Here is a 20,007-nt window from a genome sequence, read left to right as displayed (position 1 = left end):
TTGTTTGTCTACCATCTTTTTGAGTTCATTTTAGAATGATGGAAATTTGTTCTTGTATGATTGAACATTTCGTGGTTGCTATGAAATGTTCACATGAAACTATGCTTTAGAGTTTGCAAGTGGGAAGCATATGATCTAAATTCAAATCTTACTAGTGTCTCACATGTGATGGAAGAATGCATGTAGGTCTGTAGGTACTCCGGTGGTGGTGATGGTGGTTATTGCTTGTAGTGTCAAGTATTCAGCTAAGTATTCTAGCACTGAAATGACGCTTAAACATTGTTGAGGGTTTGAACCCAAAGGCACTAATAATTTTTTCAAGTCAGCAAGCCAGAATGCAAGTTTAGATGTATATTAGATGTTCAATAAGAAATGAAAGAAGAGTCTTGATTAGTTTCACAAGTAACAAAATGTTTGGGCTCAATATTTGTTTTTTATTCATCTTGTTTTAAGATTCATGATTCATTTTGTTTCCATCAAGAATTTGTGTTTATTGAGTTATGACCATTAGTTGGAAAACCTAAGACCTAATGATGATTTGGTGGTTATTGAAAACAATTTCCATTATTGTTGAAAATAATTGGATTTCCCAAGTGACATTTTGATAATTGGCCTTCTTAGATAATCAATTGTGCTTGTTTTGGTAGCATCTTAAGAATTATGATAAACTAGAGAAGCATTTTAATAATTTGACATATTAGATCATGAAACATAATGAATCTTTGTCAATTAAGGAAATATTGGAGTGGCATTTTGTGAGAGATGGTAAAACCCTTTGTGAATATGGTTTTTTAGTTATTGAAATTTGAAAGGCAACCTCATAACAATAGTTGTATATCTACAAAAATAGCCCTCCAAGTTTTCAAGACATTATTCGGATCAACATCCAAGCAGTTAACTAAACATTTCCCATATATTGAGATAATTTGATGAAATTTTAGATACTTTTAGTAAACATTGAAGAAGATCAGCATCTTTTGATGTACATAGGGATATTCCAATAAAACCACATAAACTTCAAGCAAACATCGACAAAGTTAACATCATGTCAAGTGTGTAGAGGTATTCTGATAGAAGTTCGGAGAGCTTCTGGTAAAACACCGTAGAACATTGTTGAACCATTTTCGTAAGTAGAAAGGTGTTATTCTAATAGAAGTTCAAGTGTGTAGTCCAAGGGAAACAAGGGGGTTTTCGGGGAGAATTTCTATATGGGGAGCTACTTCCGTCAATGGCAGTTCATCGGAGTGGCTTTTCCGATAAAAATGACGGGGAACTTCCGTCGTTCGTTCATATAAACTTCCGTCACCTGTTCATCCATCATGAGGGTTATTCCGAGAAAAGTTACAGGGAACTTCCGTCAGTGGGATCATCCATCATGAGGGTTATTCCGAGAAAAGTTACAGGGAACTTCCGTCAGTGGGATCATCCATCATGAGGGATTTTTCCTATAGAAATTAAACGAAACTTTGATCGGTTCATTGGTAAACATCTAATGAAGTGTAAGTGTGTGTGTGTGGAGGGGGGGGGGGGAGGAGGGTATTTTGGGAATTATAGTAATAGTGAGGGGCAGAAAGCTTTATCTCTCTATATATGTATATGTAAATAATACTTACTTATCTTCGACTGTGGTCTCTGAGACAGACAGACAGAGAGAGAGAGAGAGAGACATGGCATCCTCGTCGACGCTCTCTGCACCTTCCCTGTCCAAACCTCTCTGCCGTAAAGAGTTCTCCGGACAGAAGATCCCCGTGCCTCGCCATCCTCATGGCCTCCCCTGTCACAATCGAAAGTCGATCGCTGCCATCGCCACTTCTAATAGCCTGTGAGTCCTTTTGGTTCTTCGTTTTCTCTCTTACCCTTTTTCCTCTTCACCTTTCCTTTATGCACGCGCGTTTTAATGGGGTTTTAACCTCAATTATGAGGTTCCCTTCCCCTTATATCACGCATTACTAAAACCTCGAGCGCATGTATGTATATATGTGTATGTATGCATCCCCATTTATGTATAGGCTTTGTGGGACATCACAGAATACATATTCTATTTATGTGTCAAACCTCAACACAAATTTACTAATTTTGCCACTTCATAGAATTGCTTATTGGTCTGGTTAAATTCACCCACACCATGCTATTATCATTTACTATTTATGTCATGATGTAATGATATAGCAGCAATGACATCATTTCAGCAAAGAAGGTGTGCTCATGCCTTGTGTAATGTATCATATATGTGTGACATCACAAATTTTCTTATGTGCAACACAGTAATATCATCTCCATTTGATCTTTTAATAATGTAACCTGAATTGCTTATTGATATGCATGTATGAGTCACACAAAACATGACAATGTTTTCGTAATATGTCATGCAGTAATAATGTGATTAGAGCAGCAAAGAAGGCACCTCCTCCTATTATGCCAGCTCTTATGACGCCAGTGGGTGCTATGGATTTGTCATCTGTCTTGCTCCGAAACCGAATCATATTCATTGGTCAGCCCATAAATTCACAAGTAGCACAACGTGTTATCTCAGAGCTCATGACACTAGCTGCAATTGATGAAAATGAGGACATTCAGGTACTTAAATAGTGAATGTACGTGACATATTTTGTTGTGTTCTGTTTGCTTCTTTCTTCATGGATTATACTATGACGTGAATGAATTTTTGTTTGTTTTGTTCCAGATATATATAAATTGCCCTGGTGGAAGCACTTATTCTGTCTTAGCAATTTATGATTGCATGGCTTGGGTATTTCTACAAACTTTCCTACTTATCAAACATTTCCATTTATGTTGTGGGCTGGTGTCTTGGCGGCTTAGAGAGATGATGAATGAGACTATAATATGCATGTTTTGATATCAGGATGCTTGTTTGACGGTTTCTCTTATTAAATATATTTAGTACTAGATGTGCACAATTTATCGCTGTATCAGTATTTTAAGACATAGATTATCATATTTGCATCAGAGAATTTAGTTTTTAGAGTTTTTACATATGAAGAAGTTTTGGCTAGAGAAGACTTTAGAACCAAATGTCAATTGAATTGAAAACTCAATCGGTACTATGTGGTGCAAGTTCCCCGGGGTTGATCCCATGTTGGAATGATGAGGATTATTCCTGTATCTATCGCAAAGGTCTCTTTGTCAATACGTGACAGATTGAAGAAGCATTTGTTAATAAATAAAGTGAGTGCCACTTGGGTACATATTCTACTGCTTAGAAAATGTTTGTTTCTCTCTAACATAAGTTCAAAGATGGAAGTTGTCACTTCTAAAGGATGGGTAGGGCATGTAAAGCCATTCTTCTGTCATGCTCCTCCACAATGTTGAAATCATTACTATGGTTTTGGTGGTGTTACAATAAAATCCATACTCTGCCAATTGCTACTTCAGTCCATAAAGGCTGCTGTGAATTTAGGATTTGCAAAAGTAGATGCAGCCTACATTAGACAGGAGCAATTGTTAGTATTGAGGATGTTGTCCTACAAGGGAGACTCATGAACAACGATTGACAGGTATAGTTCCCAACTAGCATAATGTGTTATTACTATGTGGAGACAATGCCATCCTGGACTTGTATGATGGATGCTTTTGTGAGACATAATATTTAGCTCCATTCAGCAGTTATTACTCTTTTGTTAACTCTTGTAGATTTTGAAGTACATATGTAATTAATATACTTCAGGTAGTTTTACCCATTACAACCTCCTGTTGCGTATAATAGACCATTGTTTGTCCTTTAAAGACTCTCTTATGTATTTCTGGTGCCAGCTTTCATAGATATCATGCAATTGAACATGGACATTAAAATGCTAGAGGCACTATGGATAGTGCCTTAGATTTGTTTCCTATGATGCATTATATAGTCTACCCCACGTGGTTCATGAAGGATTGATACAGGGCTTGAAAAGCTTAAAAAAACAGTTGTAGGTAATGACAATATTATTGTGCATTATTTTTATAGCATGCCTTTTAAATGTTATGATTATGCACTGTTGTAAACGTGGCAAAACAACCAGATTATGTTTAAGTTGCTAGGTCATGGCGTATGGTTAGGTCACGACCATAGATTGACACATGCGTGATATTCATGGTATTCTCTATGCGTGATATTCGTAATATTCGAGAATACGAAATCGCCCCAAGAATATTATAAAACCATTCGTTTTGCAAAATCAATATTAAAAAATTAATTCATTCATTTTTTATTTAAATAAATTTATTTCACCAAAAAAAGAACAATTATTCATTAATAGATTATAGTGTCAGCCTTCAGGAGAGTTTATGAAACTTATTTTAATTAACTAATTAATTATTTATTTATTTTTAAATAAATATTTTTATATTTACTATAAAAATATGATCAGTGTGAACTTTCAAGTCCTATTTTTAATGTCAAGATAAAAATATCCATAAATTTCGAGGGAATAAAAAGTGAAAAATTAATGAACCTTTATTTTATTTTATTTATTTATTAAAAATAAAACGAATACTTATAGTTATAAGTTATACATTTATTATAAAAATTGAGTACATAGTGTCAAGTCCCTCTTTTTTTATCCCTATTTATTGTCAAGTTCCTTTTTTTTATCCTAAGAAATTAAAATAGATAAGTTTATGTTTTCTTTTTTTTTCTTTTTTTTTGTCAAACGAATACTTGACCACCCATTCGTATTCGTATTCGTATTCATTTGCATTCGAATGGGAAACCCCACAAATGCGAATATATCAATCTATGGTCACGACATATGGTTTAGCAATCCATCTTATATCGCAGTTTGAATGATATAATTGACTTGAAATGTGGGGGTGCTAATCAGCGATCTTTGCCCTTAAATACATCTGTACTTATTTTTGTTTCCATTTGGGTGTTCTGTGTTTCATACAAATCCTTTTTGTGACAATCCTTTTCAGATAAAACCAAAGGTGAAGACTGTGTGCTTCGGTATTGCAGCCAGCCAGGGTGCACTTATTTTAGCAGGAGGAGAAAAGGGGATGCGGTTTGCCATGCCAAATGCTCGCATTATGATCCACCAGCCACAAGGGGGATGTGGGGTATGAGCGTTAGCATTCCCAAAATGTGATTTTATAGCAAATTGTTGTGATGTATATATGTATGTATATCTACCTAATAGAAATTACATATCCATCTACATAGATGTTTGTATCTGTCTGGGTATGTGTATGCATATATATATATATATATATATATATCAATCCTTCATGAACCACTGAATGCAGTTTCCATTACCTGTTTTGATAATATAATATATCCACTGTGTCGAAACATAGAAGATAACCAACGTGGATGTACTCAAAATGTTTGTTAGAATAAATATTTTTAAATTGTAAAATAAATTTAACATTGGAAGAACATTAGAGAAAATTGTTGTTAACGAAGTTATTCATCAACCAGTGATCGTACATTATTGTGTATATGCATTTTAAAGTTCTTGTACTTGCTGAGTGCTAGGTTACTTCTTCACAGAAATGATTGATAGAAACTTGATATGGTACTTCCTTTGATGTACCATTGAGTAAGTGCTAATACACAAAGCTTCATTATTCATGGACATTAATGATTTGCAGAAGTGATTGATAGAAACTTGATATGGTGGTTCATTTTATCTACCATTATATTGACTACTAATATGAAAAAATTCATTTATTTGTGGACAGTGATGATGTGAATATGGAATACTGTAGAAGCTAGACATGTTACAAATGAAATGGTAGATGAAAACTAGGATCCTTGGGATGAACTTCTGTTATAGAGTGGATTTGCATTACATTTTCTAAGTTTGGCTATTTATTATGTTCTATGTTACTAAAGATATTTTTGTTTCTTGCTGGAAGGGGCCTGCAATTTTCAGGATTTAAAACTTTGCTACAGAAGTTATTTACTGCTCTTTAATGGGTTAATTGACATGTGATAGGGCACCATGGACGATGTAAGAAGGCAAGTGAATGAAGTTGTGCAATCACGAGATGTAGGTTTTCGTCACCTACTCTAATTTGTCATCTTGGATATTTACTCTTTAACATTTGAACTTATCTAAGAGGTGTCCATAATGTCTCATAGTATTGAGGCGTCAAAAACGTTTACTTCTATTTGCAGAAAATTGACAAGATGTATGCAGCCTTCACTGGGCAACCCTTGGAAAGAGTACAAAGGTTTACAGATAGAGATCATTTTTTCTCTGCTGCTGAGGTATCCTGACGTACTTTTTTTTTCTGATATGTTATAGTAGTAATTGTCTTATTTGATCTCTTTCGCCTCAGAAGCTATATCTAGCTGCTTTGGTTTCCATCAAATTCACAGCTGCATTACATAATGATGATGATGATGATGACAGACCAAAGAAAGCTTTGAGATTGTTCAATTTTTAGAGGATGCATGGATCAAAGCTTCTGTGTCCCCAATTATAATAAATTAGAAATTTTGAGGAATGATGGAATATACATTCATTTCCTGGAACTTCATATAAACTATAAATTACGCCAAGAATGTTATGTCTTTGTTTCTTTTTAACATGTGTCAAAATACTATCCATTCTAATGTTTTTGCACACTGTTGGTGTGTGCAGGCTATGGAGTTTGGGCTGATCGATGGGCTGTTAGAAACAGAATATTAGTAATATATCTTTGTTCGGATTTTGTTAAGCTGTCACTAGATCTTGTAACTTGTAATTGGCACAGGCAAAGTGCGCTTTTATCTGCACTAATGTGTACAGTAAAGGTGACCAGGTTTTTCATCACCTCATTCTATCACAGAATCTATACGTTTTTAGAGGGGATCTGTAAGTTTTTAGAGGCTTTCCGTTTCTCATTTGAACACACATCATTGTGAGAAGATCTTAAGTTGGTCTTTATTGACAGTGGTCACCTAATAGTTCACATTTATTATAATATTATAATGTCTTTTGAATTGGGGGAAACTGGAGATTAGTAAGAAGATAGTTATATTTTTCTACCAATTTTATGATGTATCTTTATTTCAGTGTGATTGGGAACTGGGGGAATGCTGTTGAACATGTAATTCCTTTTTACTGAATTGGTCATGTGGATTGATTGGAAACTAGGGAATGCTGGTGTACATGTAATTCCCTTTTGCTGAATTGGTAATGTGGATTGATTGGAAATCGGAGAATGCTGTCAAACATGTAGTTCCCTTTTACTGCATTGTATTGTGGACTGATTGGAAACTCTGGAATGCTGTTGAACATACAGTTTTCTCCGAATTGATAACTTGTATTGATTGGAAACTGGGGAACGCTGTTGAGCATCTAGTTCCCGTTTGCTGAATTGGTAATGTGGATAGTTTTCCTTTTTCATCCATCTTTGCATGAATTAATGTGTCTTTACTTCAGCATGATTGGAAACTGGGGGTAGGGTAGGGCCACATTTAATTTACTTTGAGTGGGTTGCCAATGTGGATTTTTCTATCCATTTGTGTCAGACCAAGAATTTGGAATGCACATGATGGCTTTAGCTTTTTATCAAACACAGAAATTTTCAAGATACAGATACAAATATGTTTACATACATGATATTACAAAGGATCATATTATTAGACCTATTCTAGGAGTGATGAGGATCATTACCAACTATCCTAATGGTGACACAAAGGGAACAATGACACTTTCATTGCTCTATGGAGTATGGTAATTCAAGCTAAACATGTAGATGACAATGAATTGATAATGTTTATCTTTATTGGTGGCATAGATTGACACAAGCGCGATATTCGTCATATTCTCCATGCGTGATATTCTCAAAATTCGAGAATACAAAATGGCCCTAAGAATATTTAAAAACCATTCGTTTTGTAAAATAAATATACAAACAATTAATTAATTAATTAATTTAAAAATAAATAAATTTAATTCACTAAATAAAAGAACAATTATTCATTAATAAATTATAAAAATATGATTAGTATAAACTCTCCTTTCTAGTGTCAAATAAAAAAAGAGGAGAGTTTATGAACCTTTTTTTCCTAAGAAACTAAAAGGAGGGACTTTTTTTTCCTTTTTTTTTTAAAACGAATACTTGACCACACGAATGTATGCGTATTCGTTTGCATTCGAATGGAAAATCCCACGAATGCGAATATGTCTATGATTGGTGGTAAAGAGATGGCCCACACTTATTCACATCCACTCCAAAATTTTAAAAAAATTTGCCCCAAAAGAAATTGCATATGGCCTGAAAGTAGTGACATGCATCAATTATCTTGCATTAATAACCGCAAGTTTGCAACGAGAAGTTTATCATTGGCAGAGATTGTCACAATGCACAGATAAGAACTCGTCCATTATGACTTTATCAAAGTTGATATACATCAGTAGGTATACATCCACACGTAGGCAGCCTTTAGTACTTTGTACTATAATAGGCTTACTCTAAACCTAACTGTAGACTAATGGAGCCAGCTGAGCAGATGCGTGTGACTGGTGCCTCATATAAAAGCCGTTCAACTCCCTCAACTTCCACAAGCAAGCAGACCTGTCTTTTGTAGATGGCCAAATCGGGATGCAATGTGCTGATGCTTCCATATCCAGTCTGCCCGACTCCAAACATACACAATTGGTGATATGCCTTTTTTCTTCTCCAAATCAATACTAGGAACATCCATCAATCCCCACGGCCATAATATCTGCCAAGAAATCACCGAATTCTGCAATGTATGATACAACCGTTTCTTTGCTAAATGAACATTCTTCTTTCAGGCAGTTACCTCATTCTGTAAAATCTCTGAATCAACCCAAACCAGATTGTAGCTAGTATATTCCTCCAGTCTTAAAGCACAGTTCAGGATGATGTGAATAATTAGAAGAGAAGAAGTAGGAAACACACCCAGAGCAGATTGTGAAAATTACCTTCGGGAAAAATGTGGAGCAATAACGACTACCAGCTTTGGCTTCAATTCCAGTGTATAATCTAAAATCGTGTTACTAAGCTCTCCCGACACAGAGAAGCAAAAACTCAAACAAACAAGCTTTTTGGAGATTGGATTTAAAAAGAAATGTATCAGATCTTGGGCAGCAACATCACAATTGAACATAGCCTCTATAATTAATATCACATGGAATGCTTACCAGCTTTGATCCAGTTGGCAACTCCTCAGTGCTCAGCAACTCCTTTATGTCTTTATTCTGCACTTGCAAGACACAAGTACTGGTTACATTTTAGTGTAATTTTGTAGTACCTAATTTGAATCAGTTATTTGAGAAACCTGCAACTGATCTAATATAAATCTTCTGTAGTCACAGTGCTTGCCCAGGCTTGCAAGTCTCTCCTTTAGAAGTGAGAAATAATCGGCTGTCTGACTGCAGATTTCCAACACCTTCAAAAGTGCAGAACAAAGATACACAAGACGAATTAAAATGTAAAGCATTGGAAATACATACATATGTAAAGACTACAATCGGCATTACCGTATCTCCATCATTAGCATAACAATTTATTTTCTCAGCAACCTGAGTGTGAAGTACAAAATAGAAGCTCTTAGATTCTTTCGGTATATACACAGATAGCATATACACTTAAAAGTAAACAACTTGCAGCAACATCAATAACAATTAAGACCATTCTCTAAGTTTGTAAAAACAAAATGAAAAAGAACGTACACACAAGTACAAGCAATAAAAAGGGCAGAGGAAACAGGAAAAACAACCCATAATATCACTGTTCTATTCAGCAGAGAGAGGGATGGGATACAATGTAAGTGTGACGAGGTACACGCTCCAGAAGTGATGAAGCTAGTCAGTAAAGAACTTGGGTAAAATATAGGGAAATAGAGCCCAAAAAAGCCACATGATAACAAAACAAAAACCAAAAAGTGAATCTAATGAATAGTGCATAAGGATTCAATTGTCGTCCACCCACAAGGATATATGCAGATAGAATCACTAATGGTGGAAAGATATGATTAAAATAAAATCACCATCTGCAATGGCTACCATTGTGGAACCACCCAGAGAGCCTTCACAGTCTATGCCCTTATTCCACTGTCTTCATACTGGCTTTCCTTTCCAGAATCCACAGCAGACTCAGCTGACAAATTATGAAGATCTTAATCTCAGTCTTGCAATATCAACAACCTAGTCATATCACATGACCAAGCCCTGATCTGTAAGAGTAAATAATATGATAGAATTCAAGTAGTAGTTGCTCCTGAGCAATGGAAAAGGAATGTCCTATAGTAAGATCAAACAGTTAAAGATTAACCATGTCTAGTGGTCTACCAGTATGAAAAGTGTGCTTCCTGAAGAGCTAACAGAAATTTATGCTTGTTGGCATAGGACCAAGATTTCTCTTACAATCCAAGAATGAACAGAATCTTCAACTTGCAGTGATACATCTCGTCCGCAAGGCAGTAAACTGTGAAGCATGTGAGGGAAAATACAAAAACGCACATGACCTAAAAATATGTCTGAAAATGCAGATAGCATGGTTGAGCCAGATTAGATTCCTTTGTTAGACACAGCAAAATGGAGAAACCCATAATACAGTATATCTATAGATTTAGCTTAAATTGCTCCAAAAGGCCAACCTGAGATTTTGAACTTCCAAATAAAAGAGTAACGTAGAACCAAAGTGAAGAGTGGAAAAAAGGAAAAAAGAGGAGAAACATAATTATTTTAGCAACAGAATGAAAATGAAAACATGCGTACTTTTTTATTCAAGAGCTAAGAGTGCAGCCTCCACATTTGGAGCATTTGGAATTATCATCTCAGGAAGAGTGGAACATTATAAGATATTCAATTTAAGAACTTATAAATAAAGTCTTTACTTCGAGTCGGTGCATACATTGAAGAAATATATGTTAAGGGCTATAGCTATGCTAGAAAGGAGTCTAAATCAAAATATTCACCCCAAGTTCAGTAACCAGGAACAAACAGGATTAGATAACCTAGTAGTCTATACCGTGAACGATGAGTGTTCATCTTCATTCCCAGATTGGGGGACAGATCAACTGTTCCATTGTTTCATTTGGGCTTGGTTGCTGGGTTTATTAATATCCATAGGTTTGGAATGGAAAATTACAGTTTTACCATCAAATGGAAGATACACCATACTATCTAGAACGTTACTTATTGTGGATTATTTTTGCATGCGTAACAAAACAAGAATAAGAAGAGTTGGAGAGTCAAAATATTGGGGTTTCTCTCAACCAGTAGTTTTGAATGTTTGACTTTTAACAATCCACTTGCAATTCATGACATTCTGATGTGGGTATTATTGAATATAATCATGAACATATTTGAACATTTGCTCCAATCCTCAAAAGCAGCAAGGATGCACAGAAATTGCAACACGATTTTCAAAGTGACCATGGGTTATTATGCTTCTCTTTATAGCTATTTTTGAAAGTCTCATATCATGTTCCCTTTCAGTTAAAATTTGGCTTGTGCACCACTGTTAAAGAGATATCAATCACATTCTGAGATTCTATGCCTCCTGTGCCTTATCTCTATCATTTCCTGAATAAAGATCAAAGGTACATTATGAAGCTTTTTCAGTAAGTCCATTTCTTCTAGTAAGATACCTCTTTTTGCTTACTGGTTGTAGGCAAGAACTTAGAAATTCCATATTTCTGTAATATAACCTGCATAAATGAATCTTAAATTTATAGCACAAATTTGAAGATTCAATATTTTATTTATCATTGAAAATGTAGGTAGACCTCATTCTCGAAGAAATCATTCAGTGACTCTTTAGGACACATCCTCATTGCCTCTTCAACAGTGCCACCCCCATCAAGGTAATCTAATGCTTGCTGAGCGGCCTGTAAAGCTCATCAGAAAAATCTTTGATACCATATTAAATTTACCAAACAAATATTTGCCACCATATCAAATTCATCTAACAAATCTTTTACACCATTCCAACTTCATCAAGCAAACACTTCAGCAGCATTCTACTTACAGATGTTATATCCCACAGTTTACTGATAGCAACAAAAGGCCCAGTTGAGTAATTGCATCGTTTCCCCAGTTGTCCACTGTCACACTCTTTCATAATCCCTCTAATCCTACACACCCTTTTCCTTCAGTAACAAAGAATTTTTTTTCAAAGTAAGAAAGCATCTTTCTTATAACCACTGAATAGCTAACCTTTCTTTAATTTTATCAGGCTCTGAGACATTCTGCTTTCCATCAATCTGACAAGAATTATTGAATTCTTTGCTGATTGTGTGTTGAAACTCAAAAGCATCTCCAGGTTGTTGTGATGCTGTCCGTTTTCTGATTTGAATAGCAAAATATACCTCTATGAACCAATATTTCCACTGTATATTCCCTCAACAACACGAGAATGCAGCTCTCCAAATCAAATTCACCAGCAGAAAATTCACATAATTATAATTACCTCAATCCACCAGCTCTTGTTGCTACCTGTGCAGAGTCCTCAGTACTTTGACAGGTTTCTTTTGATTCTTTTAAATTCTGATTTATTGAGCTGAGTGGAGCATGAGCAATATCTGTGTGATCCACTAAGACATCTTCAGATTGTTCGTGTAGAGTTTTTTCCTCTTTAGTTGATCTCCGTACAATGTTATTTCTGTTACTTCCAGGAGCAGACATGCTGCTCTTGTCCATTGCACTACCTAGCTCATGGCTACCAATTTCTACCTTTTGCCTCTCCAAATGTTTAAGAGGTAAAGGCATGCTGTCATTACCTTCATTTGATTCTTCCATCTCTTCAATCTCTTCCATGATTTTCGGCTGCCAAAAAGTAGGAGGGGAAAAAACAAACAAAATTATAGCACCTCGGAACCAGTGCATTAAAATTACAGATGAATATATATTTCTGTATGTACATAATGCACATGCATTATTTGACTATTTGCTCGCTTGTTTATTTATATTATTATATTGTATATTTGTTCAGCTTAAAGGAGCAGATAAAACTCACAAATGTGGAGCTTAAATCCAGTTTCTTTGCCAAAAGAAGACAATCTTGTAAATCTGATACTCTTGGTTTGACTGGCCAATAACTGTAGCCACATTTGTATGTTCAATTTAATATCATGATCAAGCAAACATGCTCCAATATAACTATGCATTCAATGGAAGCATGATTCTCCTAAAGAAGGTTCTATTTTATCCACACTCTGTATTTGCTAAAGGGTATGAATACCATACTGAAACTTGTTCTGTAGATGAAGTAATATTGTCTTTGAACTCCCCATGGCCTCCTTTGGCATTGAAAACAGATGCATGTAAACGAGTACACTTTTAATAGTTTGTTCATAGTCTGTCTGAGGTTTTCCTAGTTGAGACCTAATGAATCAAAGAAGACAGTATTTCAATTTTCATACAGTGAATCACATAAAATGAAAGCTGAAGAGTGATATAATTTGCTTAAGATGTTGAATTAATACCACACAGATTTCAATGTAGTTTTGACATAAATTACAAGTCCTTTTTCAGCTGTTGAAACAAATTTCCATTTCAGAACTCTGGTACTAATTCTCTGATGTTTTGCTGTTATGTAACCTGATAATGAAATTTCATTTGGGTCTGATACATCATAGGAAAGCTCCATTATTGGAACATTTTTACCATCCTTTCCCATAAGGCACCACTCATCAAGTATTTGATCATCTGATAATTCTTTGCATGGAAAAGGACCATTTACAGGGGAAATTGAATCTGGATTCTCAGCAAGATCTCCATTGCATTTTGTGTCATCATTGATATTATCTGTGCTTGGAGACTGCACAACATGTTCAACCTGGCAGATGCTGTTCAAATTGCACCATTTTATTAGAAAGGATTATCTTAAACAGAATAAACAGTTCAAAATACAATATGAATGAATCCACAACAATTAACTAAAAATCGTGTTTATTGATGGCAATATATGGATTATCAGAAAGAATGCATGAACTATGAACTTTATTATACATGATAATACACTCACTTTCCTAACTCTAAGCCCTAAAGCAGAGGTGAAGGTCTTGACTAGCAGGTAATGCCAATTATTTTGGTTTGCCATAAAAAAACACTTTCTTTTCATGACCTCTTGAAACTGTTCACTGGAATTCAAAAATGGCAGAAAATCACTAAAGAACCACCAATTTTAGTTAAAATTTAATAAAACAACGCCTACGTAAGATTCTGAACTCACTAGGGCTTAATTATTCATCCACAGAGCTAGATTTCCTAGCTGATGTCCTGTTGGCCACATAACTGGTGGCTCTTTTGGTTTTTCTTTATTGATAATCAATAAAGGCAGATAAAATAATCTGGTGCTCAAGTTTGTCACAAGGAAATGTTATCTTTATATGCCTTTTTTCTAATAAAAACAATTTTTTATTTGATCTTCAGAACTCTTGAAATTGGCCAAGACAACATTACATGGCCAATATGACACGGTTGATGGCCAATGACCCCTAGACTAAAGAATCTATAGGCATATGCCCTGGGATCGGCATGTGGTCAGTCTGGTTAGCATTGGATTGTGATGTGTGGAGTTTTGTGTGTCCAATAATAAAGTTGTACATTGTAAAGTCACTTAAACGAGGTCCTACATAAATTCACTTGGTTATAAGCATCGATAAGTGAGAGGGCTAAGATAATTATTGCTTTTGAAGAGATGACACTGCAGTATAAGAAGGACTTACCTTATTTAAAATAAATCTCTTTTGAAATTCAGCTTTGGAGAGTGAATAGGAGACCTATTAGAGAACAAAAAATCTGCAGGAATCAGAGCCTCTCACTCTCTTTCCTAGTGTGTTCAGCAGAGATTACCTTGGAACGTCAATATATAGGTTTCACTCCTGATATAGGCTTAAATTGCTAGCTGATTTTCAAGGGTTTGGAATCTATCTTCTTGTATAATCATCAATTAGTTATTAACAATTATATATTGAAAGGGGCACATGGGGCCAACAAGGTATCAAATTCTCGGTCCAGGAGCAATATGGCTCTCTGGATGCGAATTCAGTTTTAGAGAGCGAATTGGAGACCTATTAGAGAGCAAAAAATCTGCAGGAATCAGAGCTTCTTACTCTCTTTCCTACTGTGTTCAGGAGAGATTACTTTGGAAACTCAATATATAGGTTTCACTCCTGATATAGGCTTAAACAGCTAGCTGGTTTGCAAGGGTTTAGAATGTATCTTACCATACAATCTTCAATTAGTTATTAATAAATAAATATTGAAAGGGGCATTTGGGGCCAACAAGGTATCAAACTCATGGTTCAGGGGCAATATGGTTTTCTGGATGTGAAATGAAGTCATAGCAAAAGAAAATCTTAAGTAGATCTTTCTTCATTTGTGTAAAATCTCTCCACTGTTGATGAAATTAAGCAAATTTGGAGAATCGGTAAATCGTCAAAGTTTGCGAGGTAGCCACCTTCTTGAAGGTTAATGTGTTGCCATGGTGGTCCATATTGATGCGAGGTCAAGTAACTTCTTAGTAGATACCTATAACAAAGAGATTATCCTTGTACTACATTAAAGAAAGACTCCTGTCTTCAATGAAATTTAGAGGGGGTCTGGTCCTGTTATCTTGGTTTCTGTTATTGCTGGTGTTGTGAAAAATCTTAATGCTGTACTTGATCTTTGCAAAGAATATTAATGTATATGAAGTTGAATCTAATTTCTCTAGGCAGCTTTCTTGAATGCTTTCAGAAATTCTTTTCAGATTCTTTACCAGGAGAGCTGCCTCCTGAATCCCAAAAATAATATGATTGATTTGTGTCTGTCCTACTAACAAACTGCCTTACAATGTTAGTGCAACCGAACGAAAAAACCCATGAGCCAAGCAAATGAACTTTAGACATGGGGCTAATCTAGTTCAGTTCATTTCTTATTGTTCTCAAGTATTTTTTAATGCAAAAGGAACATAGTTATTGGCACATGTGTATTGATTATAGTGCATAATAAGGACAGTATGAAAAACAGACTTCTGATAGCAAGAATTGATGATATTCTTGATTTCTTAAGAAGGACAATTTTTAGTGAAATCAATTTAAAAGTGGCTATCACCAGATTCAGTTAAAAAGCTTTCTGTGCATGGGATGAGCAAATTTTGTGACCAAGTTTCACTTTCAAATTCTGCATATAGAAGTACAAAAGAATGTGGTATCTGATTTATTGTCAAGCAGACTACACATGTCAACAGTGTGTATTACCTATCGCCATGAGCTAGATGAAATACAAGAGAAATACATAGGAGGATTATTTTGCAAAGATGATGAACTGCTACCCGGTGGGTAGCACCATCTGCCGTATAATCTCAAAGATGGATTTATTATGATGCATGAAAAGCTATGCATCATGAAGCAGTTAGGGCCTAACGTTACAGTTGAAAGTCGTGCTTCACCCTATGTAGGTCATTGTGAAATTGATGTCACTGTGAAAGCTGTTGAGATTTATTTTATTGCCCATGTTTGCGTTGTGATGTTGAAACATTCAGAAGGACATGCATAATACGTGAAAAAGTTGAATTTGACAGGCAAAAGACATGGGGGTTGTTGCAGCCTTTACCAATCCTAATAGACGGTGAGAAAGTATGGCTATGGACTTCAGTTTTTACTTTGCACGATCACAGACAGGAAATGGTGTTCCACGGGAAAACTGGGTCTCAACCCCAGTGGTGGAAACCGTTGGGCTAGAGTGTTGGTTCATGATGATAAAACAACACTTGAAAGTAATGATAGTTTGAAGAGATTTGTTCACATTGGGGAAAGCCTCTCTGTTTATTATGGTGGTTATAAGCTTTTCCTGCGAATAAGCTTACTCTTTCAGAATACGATGTTTGAGATGTGAAGATGTCCACTAAGAGTTACATTGGTTGGTTGAGGAAAAGGTTTTTCATGACTTGTGTGCCCTGCGAAAATGTCCGCTTGGTTGTTCCACATGAAGGCCCTCGAGCATACAGTGGCAAAGATATTGCCTAGCAAGTATCTTAATTTGTGGAAAATATCAGATTTTTCATGAGCCTTACTGAGTAAAATGTTTACTCAGAAGTAAACCCTATCCTTAACCTGGCAAAGTTTTCAACTAGCATGTATTTGATTGAAGATAGTTTTTCATGAGCCATGCTAATTACAAACCTAACATAACCCTAAATCCAAACAGACAACAATTGATTTCAACTATTATTTCCTTGGTTGAAAAAAAACAAGATTTTGAGGAGTCATGCTAATAAGATTCATAATTACTAGTAAAACGTAAACAATAAACTCTGTCCTCAAATGGCTAAGATCTTGACCAACATGTATTTTGATTAGTTGAACAGGAATAGGATTTCGGTGAGCCATGCTACGTAGAATGCTTACCTGGAAGTTCAAGATGAAGACCCTAAACTTCTAATGCTTAAAAAAACATAAACCCTGAACTCTAAACCTAAGAATATCTTAGCTATCATGTATCTTTGCAAATTTTTAAAAGAAAGACAAATGGTTTTTTCATGAATCCTACTGGTACTAAAATGCATACTTGGAAGTGGACCTTAAAACCTAAACTGACGAACATCTCAACTAGCCCGTATTTTGAATCGCTACCTGTTTGTAAACTCTATTCCTAAGGCAAAACCTGCTAAGTAAAGTACATGGAAAGATACCTTAATCTCAAGAACGTCTCATGTTAATTGTTTGAAATTGAGAAAAAAGGGTCTTTCATAAACCCTACTAGTATTAAATTATGCTTACGTGGTAATGGAACTTAAAACCACGAAACCCTAACCCTAGCCTGTATTTTTAATTGGTTGGAAAAAAATGCGTTCTAGGAATGCTTACTTGGTAGCTCCAGATAAAGTCTCAGCTTTGGAGGCGAGAGAAGCGCTCTGTGTTTGCTTATCTCTTCCATCTTCGCCGGCTCTTCGTGAAGCAGCGGACTCTGCATGGGGGTCTTTAGCAAAGCGAATGCAGTGAAGCTCGAGCTCTCGAAGGTTCTTAAAGTTAGCATAGAATCCTCTCTCTCTGAGCTTCTTGATGAGTTGGGAAGAGAGAGCGTGCATGAGGTTCCATTCCTCCTTGTCGACCACGAATGCAGAGAATGTACGAGCCATGGGGGAATGGCATCGATCGATCGATCGATCGATCGACACAGACAGACAGACAGACAGAGATCTCAAGTTCGATTCCGGATTCTACCACTACTACACAAAAATCATTCTCATGTGTTCACATTATTAGTTTTGTTAAGAAGTATGTAGAGTATGGGAAGAAGCCCCCGAGACACACCTCGCTTCATCCGACAATGTCTTTGATCCGTGTGTATATAATATGGTTGAGTTACTACCGATTTGAACGACATACTAATTCGTGACTCAATGGAAGGTTGCTCAAGACTCCCCCGTGCCTCTCTGTCGACTATACACACATGAGTTCGAACCATTCAAGAACAATTAATTGGCTTGTAGACATCATGATAACGTATCCAACTGCTCCGAGTGTCTAACTACTCTACGTTCGTTGTGTTTATTTAGCTGGATAGGAAAAAACTATGATAGGAATGGATCTATTTGCGTTGATTTTGTGGACATATGAGCATGGTAGAGTTGCTCCCCCAAATGTGTTTTCACCATGTCGCATAAACCTAGTATGGTTGAAACTATGGGGAAAGCAAGCTTGAATGTGGCCCAATGTGGTTATTACAATAAAGTGAGATCTCTCTACATTGCACAGGAGAGGAAGAGATATGTTGGTTATATTCTAATGTCAACAAGGCCAACATGATCCATGCATGCTATTATGCTCATTGAGTAGATCATGTGGTTGTTAGGGTGATAGATCATGTGATCATATTGCAAAGTGTATTTTTAGGTTGACTCCTTTGGGGTTCTCTATTTCAAGTTGACATGGACAGTTCTTGCACCACATACATGTAACAATGTCATGATGTGGTCAATCTTCATGGTAACTCATGAATTTGATTAAAGTAGCCAATTGAAGGAAAAGGAAAAAGTTAAGACAAGAACGAAAGATAGCTCAAATTGCAAGAGCTAATCTATGCCAACAAAAGGTTAAGGATTGATACCCACTACCACTAAAGATGGTTGAATGGACAATGACATGGCAACAACATGCAAAAGACAACGAGAATACATGCAACATAGGCATATGTGCAACATTTGCTTTTGGTCAAACTGGATGCCCATGAGAAGATAAGATTAGGTGCATGTAAATAAAGGAAAGACAATCGTTGCATGCCAAAAGAGGAAAATCCGTTTTATCCAACAAGGTAGCTTATTGAGGGTTATAAAATGTGTGTGTGAGAGAGAGAGATAAAGAGAGGGGGGGGGGGGGGGGGGGGAGCTCATTGGTTAGTTATATTATGTTGAAGTTTTGAAAAATCGTATTGCTTGTTGAGAATCGGAGAGATCATGTTAAATAAAAATGGCCTTTGAAACTACACACTTTTACTAAAACCCATGCATTTTCATAAGGTAGATTTTGGGAAGTTGTTATAAGATTGGTTACTTTGGTTCCAATCAATGTTCTTGCTTTGGATATTGATCTATCTTTTATTTCATTTAGTTTACTCCGTTGTTTCTTATAAACCCCAAAAAAATGATATTTGATTTTGGGAGACATGCTTACAAGTGGAGATTCCTTGTCTTTTGATTTAAAATACACAAATGTTGGTTTGAAACACCTTGTCTTTAATACCAATAAACATGTATTGACTAGAAGTTACATGACATCTTTGCGTGATGCTACTTCCTTGTACCAATGTTGGAAGGCATGTTTTTTTTTATTATAAAAAATATCCTCCACTGGTATTAAAATAGTCCACTATTACAATGAATATTGCATGTGAATGTGGTTGCATGAGGTTTTAAACCTGATTTCAACATACATTTGAAACATTGGACAACCATATATCTATCGTGGTTCTAACTAGAAATCCACTAAAAATCACCTTGTGCTTGAGTGAGGCCACCACAATTGGCATACATATCCACCAACGCATTGCCTACCATAATATTATTCCTCACCAATGGTTGGACAACTCTTAAGGTGCAAAAATAAGTGACCATATT

At 35.8% G+C, this 20,007-nt stretch overlaps 2 protein-coding genes across 5 annotated transcripts; one reads left to right on the top strand and one right to left on the bottom strand.

Moving 5' to 3' along the window:
- Positions 1-1,618: 1,618 nt before the first annotated feature.
- CLPP6 (CLP protease proteolytic subunit 6) lies at positions 1,619-6,938 on the top strand. Its single transcript, XM_087323131.1, has 7 exons — positions 1,619-1,822; positions 2,373-2,577; positions 2,684-2,749; positions 4,915-5,055; positions 5,937-5,990; positions 6,119-6,211; positions 6,588-6,938. The coding sequence occupies exons 1-7, from the start codon at positions 1,668-1,670 to the stop codon at positions 6,633-6,635; spliced, it is 762 nt and encodes a 253-aa protein (XP_087179257.1). The 5' UTR covers positions 1,619-1,667; the 3' UTR covers positions 6,636-6,938.
- Positions 6,939-8,295: 1,357 nt separating this feature from the next.
- LOC147861558 (uncharacterized) lies at positions 8,296-18,116 on the bottom strand. 4 transcript variants are annotated; one of them, XM_087322015.1, is made up of 16 exons: positions 17,759-18,116; positions 13,391-13,753; positions 13,152-13,289; positions 12,922-13,003; positions 12,686-12,731; positions 12,376-12,613; positions 12,123-12,251; positions 11,935-12,040; positions 11,693-11,794; positions 11,555-11,614; positions 9,441-9,482; positions 9,239-9,349; positions 9,102-9,158; positions 8,883-9,001; positions 8,741-8,801; positions 8,296-8,659 (listed from the first exon to the last, which is right to left on the bottom strand). In XM_087322015.1, exons 1-16 carry the CDS (start codon positions 18,028-18,030, stop codon positions 8,486-8,488), a joined length of 2,100 nt encoding a protein of 699 aa, XP_087178141.1. In that variant the 5' UTR covers positions 18,031-18,116; the 3' UTR covers positions 8,296-8,485. The 4 variants fall into 4 exon arrangements, with proteins under 4 accessions (XP_087178141.1, XP_087178142.1, XP_087178139.1 ...); XM_087322016.1 differs by having other exon boundaries at positions 12,376-12,487; XM_087322013.1 differs by having other exon boundaries at positions 12,376-12,731.
- Between the last annotated feature and the right edge of the window lie 1,891 nt (positions 18,117-20,007).

The sequence above is a fragment of the Azolla caroliniana genome, unplaced genomic scaffold (genome assembly GCF_043228905.1).
Source record: "Azolla caroliniana isolate FFs.n. ecotype wild unplaced genomic scaffold, voAzoCaro1.0.p SCAF_7, whole genome shotgun sequence".
NCBI lineage: Eukaryota > Viridiplantae > Streptophyta > Polypodiopsida > Salviniales > Salviniaceae > Azolla > Azolla caroliniana.
The sequence above is the reverse complement of the archived record's forward strand: the minus strand, read 5'-3'. Positions and strand labels throughout refer to the sequence as shown.